This window comes from Triticum dicoccoides, chromosome 7B (genome assembly GCF_002162155.2).
Source record: "Triticum dicoccoides isolate Atlit2015 ecotype Zavitan chromosome 7B, WEW_v2.0, whole genome shotgun sequence".
In the NCBI taxonomy this organism is placed as follows: Eukaryota; Viridiplantae; Streptophyta; class Magnoliopsida; order Poales; family Poaceae; genus Triticum; species Triticum dicoccoides.
Genome location: NC_041393.1, coordinates 739,507,000 through 739,515,549, shown reverse-complemented (window position 1 = coordinate 739,515,549; position 8,550 = coordinate 739,507,000). Strand labels below are relative to the sequence as shown.

Sequence of the window (8,550 nt, the reverse complement as noted above, 5' to 3'; positions counted from 1 at the left end):
TTCAAAACTAGATCCAATGTTGATAATTATTGATGCTTTTTTTTCATGAAAAAAACAAACAGAAAAACTGGACGAAAAACCGAACTGAGAGAACTTTTTTCCTTTTCCAAAAGAGGCACGAAGAAAATGCGTTTTTTCCTTTTCCAAAGAGGCACGACCATGCCTCTAGTGAAAAAAACACATATTTTTTTGTTTACGAGAGGCACGACCATGCCTCATACGAAAGCAAATCCATGCCTCCTGCCAAAAGTAAAAACTCAAAAATCGAAGAAGGGCCCAAAGCGCGACACGTGACGGCGACTGACAGCACGCCACCAAAGGACCATTGAGGAGGCTCACAAAACAAGCACTCTTTGATTAGTTCCTCTCGCGAGACGCAAGGGCGCGGGACCTCCTATGTGCCGCTTACTTCGGCAAAGAGGCGCAGTTTCGCACAGGAGACAGGTCAACTGGGCCGGCCCATTCGCTGTCTTTGGCGGATTGAAAAACCGCAAAAAGAAAAGGGCGAACTAACTAGAAATCGAATCCGCGACCTGTTAAAGTTGCCCACGATGCGCAACCACTACGACAAGAGAGCTACTCTGGAAGAATTATGGCGTGAGTATGAAAGCACTATAGACAGCCGCGAAAAAAATAAAACTAGTTCGCCAAATTTCTTTTAAAAATAAAATTTGTGGGCAAGGGGTCGAACTTTTGAATAAATTTCCAAAAACAGGAACAATTTTTGAAGTTCTAGAACATTTTTATATCTATGAACAAAATTTTGAAATAGGAACATTTGTTTTTTTAATTTATGAAGTAAGTTTAAACATGTGAACATTTTTTTGAATTTCTGGACAAATTTTTAATATATGGGAACTTTTTGTAAAACAAATAACTTTTGGTTTGTGAACAAAACTTAGAAAGGTGAACATTTTTTGAATTACCGAACATTTTTTGAAACAAAGCGAACAAATATTGAAATTTACGAACAAAATTTGAGAACAGGAACATTTTCCATAAGAACAAACGAAATTTGTAAAATGCGAACATTTTTGGAAAAAGAAAAAGAAATCTGAAAATGAAAAACGAAATTGAAAAGGAAAGATAAACAGAGAGAAAAAAGAAACAAAAAACAAAGAAACAAATTTTAAAATGGAGAATCTTGTTGAAAATCTGAAATAACTTTGGAAATACGACATTTTCTGAATACATGAACATTTGTTTTGGAAACAGGAACATTTTTTGAAAACTTTTAACATATTTTTCAAAATGCGAACAAATATTTTGCCGCAGCGAGCGGGAAATAGGATATTCCCAAGGGCGCCCATGAGTGAGAGTCTCGGAAAAGACAAGGACATTTTCGGGCCAACTTGAGTTTCAAACCAGCCCAAAGTGGAGAGATGTGTGCGGGCCGGGGCTGTCCATCCATCGTCCGTCTTTAGATTGGGCCCAACACAAACGACGACCACGCTCCAAACAAAGGAGAGACGACGAAGAAAAGGAAAAGGGGGGGAGAAAGGGCAGCAGTTCTCGAATTCCGTTTCAAAATTAAGGAGGGAAAGGGCGCCGCCGCCGCCGACGAACCCTCCCACTCCGGCTCCGGCGGCGGCGACCACCGTCGGCCGGCCATGTCGAACTTCGCCGGCCACATCAAGGAGCTCTGCGCGCTCATCGCGGGCTCCTCCTCCTCCGCTGCCACCCCGGCCTCCGCCCACTACGAGGCCAAGCTCCGCGAGGTCCTCCCCAGCCTCCTCCGCGACCACGTCCTCCCCGCCCCCACCGGTACGCCCGTCCCCTTCCCCCTCCTCCCTCCTCCCTCCTCCCGCGACCCCGTTCCGGTGGGGAAGGTACCGGCGGGGAAGGTACCGGCCCCGATGCCGCTATCGAAAAGAGGAAGCATAAGAAGCAGAGGATACGAAAACCTAACAAACTATGGATTGGACGACTTGTGATCACAAAGATGGCACCTGGCAAGTTTGAGCCGTTAGAGCCGGAAGAACCTCGCAAGTGCTATGGGAACCAAGTAGGATGCATCCTACAGGAATGCGCGAGCATCAACGATGATGACTTAAGGAGTAAAAAACATTTGACGCAGTTGCTCCTAACGAAGTTGCACAAGAGATTCAAGTTCCCCGACCGGGATGATAACATAGAACAACCGTGGGATGATCCGAAGATGAAAAAGATTAACAATCATGCTATGGGCATGTTCAGCAATGATTTAGCCTCCAGGAAAGGGAGGGTGAAACGAGCTATTGAGGCTGATGAACCCCTGTCCAAGATTCTGGAGGAAAATCCGACACTTACGGAAGAGGAGTTCGAAAAGTTCAAGGACACTTGCGCTACCGAGGCAGCCAAGGCTAAGGCTGCGAAATTCAAGAGCCTTCAGCAAAGGAACACGGGGAAGCATCGCCTCGAAAGCCGTGGCTACCTCGGTAAAAGGCCCATATGGGATAAGGAGGACGCGGAATGTGAAGCCGCGGGTCTCCCAGACCCCTTCGCGAAGTTCACCAACCCCTTGGAGCATGACTTCATCAGGGCCCGGTACAAGTGGGACCAGGAGAAAAAGGTTTTTTACACAGACAAGATCACGAGGAAATTGATTAGACTACTGGAGAAGCAACACCAGCTTGCAGCCGAAAGCCCTACTTCTCCGATGAGGCCCAAGTGGGACACCCCTCTCAACCGTGCCTTGAACAAACTTAAGGGACTCCCTTTGGACCAGCGGCCGCAATATGGTCATGTGCACGGCGCTGGAGACGGCGCCACGTGGAAGGTGTTTTACAACGAGGGACCGGAGGCCAAGAAGCAGAAAAAGAAGTTTAGTCGGGCGGACATCGACGCGAAGGTGAAGCTTGCGGTCGAGAAAAAAGCAGCTGAGGACGCGAAAAAAGCAGTCAAGGACAAATATGAGTTGCTACAGCAGGCAGTCAATGCAGCTGTAACTGCATGCAGAAATGATTTCGCTACTAACTTGGTTCTAGTTATCATCAACTAGGCGAAGGAAAATCCAGACAAGACGGTACATGATTTCCCGTTGCCCAGTTTCGTCGGGAGCAACTCCATGAACAACAACACCATCGCACCATCACTTGCTCACGCAACCGGGCCTCCTCTAGCAGGCGCTCCCGCTCATAGCAGCCCGTCCTCAGTCTTAGGCGCGCTAGGTAGGCCTTCGTCTTTGGCTGAGCTCGACGTCGTCATGGTAATTACATGTCGCACCAACATATATATATATATATATATATATATATATATATATATATATAATATTCCATTTTTGTTGCCTTTCGGTTGTTTTACGCCACAAACATATGTGTTTGCAGGCGAAAGAAACCCCGTGCACCATACTCTACTTGATCAAAGGCCAGAAGGTGGACGTGGGAAAGGGGATGATAATGGACCCCTCTCAACGCACGTTCCACAACCAGCCAATCCCCGCTGGGCACTTCAGGGTTAGCTTGACCAGTGTGAAATCGGGGCACGAGGATTTGCCTCCTCCAGTACAGCATGTGGGAGCAGACGACGAGACCCCGCCGCGGATTGGAAGCTGCAAGAATTGGGTGCTGCTATGGCCGAAGAATCTTATTCGTCTAGAGCCGGCCGAGAGCACACCAATAACTACCACACATCAACAAACATGTGCGGAGACCACCACCCCGCCTATGCAATTACCAGCTCCTGTAGTGCCGGGTGAGAGCGGCGGACGACATGATGAAGGGGGTCAATAGTATTGGCTGATGTAATTTCTCCTGTAGAACAGAGAATGGATGATGAGACGGAGGTCGACCCTATGGATTACCTCAATACAAACGCGTATGACTGTGACATAGATATAATGAGTCAACCATATGACGAATCGGGCTATCAGCTTGCTAATGAGGATATGGATGATATGCCCGGGCAGGGTCGTAGCATGGATTGCAAAAAGTCTCTCTTCATGAAATCCTCACAGGACACGCCTGAAGATGCCGCCTCAACACAGGCTCAACTAGCCGGACGTGAGGGTCGTACAGTACTTAGCCCGGGAACACTGGGGCAGGGGTTAAGGAAGGGTCTGGAAGGTGTGCCCAAGAAAAAGGAGAGGAAGAGATCGAGGAAGGTAACTGCCTCCAAACAAGCCAGAGCACATAGCAGCCAGACGATGCATTCTGAAGAGCGTGTACCCGTGAAAGGTGCGGTCATGTTCCATCTCACGGGTGAGCCGATGCTACCGCCGAAACCGCTGGAGGCACTATCAGGGGATCTGAGGAGACTGCACGACCATGTGCTGTCGACTAAGAAAAGCCTACTAGCCTCAAAGGATCCAGGATTCCGACATACGCGGCTCGAGTGCCTGAGGGGAAGTGCTACGTCGACACACGGCCCGCGGAGGTGTTCTTCCTGCGTTTTGACCATATCTTTGAGATGTTTCTAACAAGGCGGCTTGATTTTACTATGGTCCGCCTTTTTGCGCTACATATGATCTCCGTCATGAAGAGTGAAGAAGTCTCGCAAATCTGTGTGGCGGATCCGTACTACATGCACGAGTCTTTCTTGAGTCTCGGCGACTTTGAGCGTGAAACTGCTAGGGAGTACCTCCAAAACTTCATGGTACAGAATAAGGACCGGGAAATTGTCCTCGTGCCTTATCATCCAAAGTAAGTCAGTTCCGGACAACCCTTTCATACATTTCAATCATTCCTTCTCTCTCATATGGGGAATAATTTGAGGTGTCTTTTCCCCGCAGCAACGGGCGCGCCGTCCTTATCGTTCTTTACCCGCAAGTCTCACACGCCGTGTATTTTGACCCTTCTAGAGACTATGAGAAAAAAGACTACACCCACATAATGAATATTCTAGATGATGCTCTCCAAGGCTTCAGCTTTAGAGGTGGTCACGTGCAAATCAAGAAACAAAGGAACAAGAAGATGGGTTTCGCGCATAAAACTAACTTCTCCTGCATCCATGTCCCAAAACCAAGCAAGAAGGATGGATTCTACATCGTCCATCTCATGATTCAGTTCGACACGGATCACCAAAAGCTTCACATTAACAGCAAAAATGATGATCATATCCACAAGTGGCTAGAATCTCATGGAGAAGCGGATTATAAACTTAGAGATGACTTCTTTCGCATCCAAAGCGACATTGCGACGATCATCATGAAAGAAGTCGTCGATGAGAAGGGGATGTTCCACCACGGCCCTATATCGCGAGCTGACGTCCGAACTCGCATAGGCATGCAACGTCTAGACCTCACGCCGTTCAAGAAGCTAGGGTTCGTCCTCGATGATATGGAAGGATGGAACTTCTAGTGATTTATGATGCCGATGGTGATGATATGTGTCAGTTGAACTTGTATGCTTTTTGTAGCGATAAAACTTTGTGATGTCCACGGTCCCTGCCGAACTTGCGTAAGCTACTTTGTTAATTTGCGTACGATGACCTGCGTACCTCTAGTTAATTAATTTGCATACTGTATGTTGCATCTAGTTGCTAACCCTTTCTTTTTCGGTGTTGCTCTAGTATATTTTGTTGCATATATATGATTGTACATCCTCTTCATGAACATGCATCTCTAACAGGTACCTAGTTTCTTGATGGCGAGATGGAATTGCTATGTCGTGTACAAAGGGAAGATTCCGGGGGTGTACAACGAGTGGCATGAGTGTCAGGCGCAAGTGAATGGGTTCACGGGCGCCAGCCATAAAGGCTTCAAAAGCAGACAAGAAGGAGAAGCTAGTTACTTGAGGTTCACGCTAGCGCGAGAGAGGACTCGTAACCGCCACCTCATGTACTGCATAGTTCCGCTCTCACTCATAGTGATAGCACTTCTTGCGTATACCTTTGTTTAGATGGATGACGTTATTGTAGTTGCAAGTATTCGAGACTTGCATGTATCGCTATTTTCGAGATGATGACAAGATATCACTTTGTGTTGGATGATGATTATGATGAGACTATTTGTATGTACATGCTATGATTACATATGTGGTCTCGCAGGCATTTATATGTGTATCATGATGACATTTCTATGTGCTAAAGATTCTTCTATAAAGCCTGTTCAAATACAAAATAAATATGCCAAAAAAAACTACTTAAATTAGCAGTAGCGGGTGTATAAAAGTTAGCAGCAGCGCTGCGATAGCAGTAGTGCGTCCAGGCAAAGCGCGCTTAGAGATACTAGCAGTAGCGAGCTTCCGCTAACAGCGCTGCTGCTACACTTGTGTAGCAGTAGTGCCGGTGAGCACGCGCTACTGCTATGTGTTAGCTGTAGCGCCTTATTAGTAGCGCATATCCCCGCGCTACTGATACATCTAAAACCCACGCTGCTGCTAGCCTTTTCCCTAGTAATGTGCGGGGGGCACACAAACTCATGGGGCGCGCCCCTCGAGCTTGTGGCTCTCTTGTATCTTGTTTGGTCTCCTCCCGAAGCTTCTAGGGTCCCTTGTGGTCCAGAAAAAATAATCCAAAGATTTTTTTTTCTGTTTGAACTCCGTTTGATATTAATTTTCTAAAAAGGAAAAAGGAAAAAAATAGGAACTATCACTGGGCATTAGGTTATTAGGTTAGTCTCAAAAAATGATATAAAATAGCATATAAATGTATATAAAACATTCATGATTGATAATATAATAGCATAGAATAATTAAAAATTATAGGTACCTTGGAGACATTTCACCCCTCCCCCCGTCTATTCTCCATTGCTTAATTTTTCTACACACAGTTGCCACTATTTTGCCATTTACTTTTTTGCTATTATCTATCTGTATCACTTGTGTTTTACCTTGTAACTAGCAAGACAAGGGGCTTGACATCCCTCTTGCCATGTTCGGGACAAATTTTGATTGTGTCTTATGTGCAGGTGTTGTTGACCTGTGTAGCTTAGAAGCTTTTATCGACAAACCTTAGTTCTTAACTGAGGGAAACCTTGGTACTTGCTGCTTCACCTTTCTGCTTGGGGGAATCCCAACAACTTTTTTCGTAGATCCGTTTATTTAAAATGTTTTATCTCTTAAACCATGCATCCAAATCTCGAATTGTTTTCACCATTGGATTCCCCACGTCGAGATGTTCAAAACTAGATCCAATGTTGATAGTTATTGATGATTTTTTTCATGAAAAAAAAACAAACAGAAAAACCGGACGAAAAAGCCGAACCGAGAGCACTTTTTTCCTTTTACAAAAGAGGCACGAAGAAAATGCATTTTTTCCTTTTCCAAAGAGGCACGACCATGCCTCTAGTGAAAAAAACATTTTTTTTGTTTACGAGAGGCACGACCATGCCTCATACGAAAGCAAATCCATGCCTCCTGCCAAAAATAAAAACTCAAAAATCGAAGAAGGGCCCAAAGCGCGACACGTGACGGCCACTGAGAGCACGCCACCAAAGGACCATTGAGGAGGCTCACAAAACAAGCACTCTTTGATTAGTTCCTCCCGCGAGACACAAGGGTGTGGGACCTCCTATGTGCCGCTTAATGCGGCAAAGAGGCGCAATTTCGCACAGGAGACAGGTCAACTGGGGCCGGCCCATTCCCTGTCTTTGGCGGATTGAAAAACCGCAAAAAGAAAAAGGGTGAACTAACTAGAAATCAAATCTGCGACCTGCTAAAGTTGCCCGCGATGCGCAACCACTACGACAAGAGAGCTACTCTGGAAGAATTGTGGCGTGAGTATGAAAGCACTATAGACAACCGCGAAAAAGATAAAACAACTTCGCCAAATTTCTTTTAAAAATAAAATTTGTGGGCAAGGGATCGAACTTTTGAATAAATTTGCAAAAACGGGAACAATTTTTGAAGTTCTAGAACATTTTTATATCTGTGAACAAAATTTTGAAATAGGAACATTTGTTTTTTTGAAATTTCCATACATTTTTTTAATTTATGAAGTAAATTTAAACATGTGAACATTTTTTTGAATTTCCGGACAAATTTTTAAATATGGGAACTTTTTGTAAAACAAATAACTTTTGGTTTGTGAACAAAACTTAGAAAGGTGAACATTTTTTGAATTACCAAACATTTTTTAAAACGAAGCAAACAAATTTAGAAATTTATGAACAATATTTGAGAACAGGAACATTTTCCATAAGAACGAACAAAATTTGTAAAACGCGAACATTTTTGAAAAAGAAAAATAAATCTGAAAATGAAAAATGAAATTGAAAAGGAAAGATAAACAGAGAGAAAAAAGAAACAAAAAACAAAGAAACAAATTTTAAAATGGAGGCTGAAAATCAGAAATAACTTTGGAAATACGACAATTTTTGAATACATGAACATTTTTTTGGAACAGGAACATTTTTTTTGGAACAGGAACATTTTGGGACGGAGGGAGTAGTATATTTTTCAAAATGCGAACAAATATTTTGCCGCAGCGAGCGGCAAATAGGATATTCGCAAGGACGCCCATGAGTGAGTCTCGGAAAAGACAAGGACATTTTAGGCCCAACTTGAGTTTCAAACCAGCCCAAGGTGGGGAGCTGTGTGCGGGCCGAGGCTATCCATCCATCATCATCGTCCGTCTTCAGATTGGGCCCAACACAAACGACGACCACGCTCCAAACAAAGGAGAGACGAC

At 44.6% G+C, this 8,550-nt stretch overlaps 1 protein-coding gene across 1 annotated transcript in view; it reads left to right on the top strand.

Moving 5' to 3' along the window:
• Nucleotides 1-1,511: 1,511 nt before the first annotated feature.
• Nucleotides 1,512-8,550, top strand: part of LOC119336362 (serine/threonine-protein kinase ATR-like) — an 18,905-nt gene continuing 11,866 nt past the window's right edge. Inside the window, exon 1 of the mRNA XM_037608367.1 lies at nt 1,512-1,764. Coding sequence (XP_037464264.1) covers nt 1,611-1,764 — 154 coding nt within the window. The 5' untranslated portion in view covers nt 1,512-1,610. The remainder of the gene's footprint in view (nt 1,765-8,550) is intronic.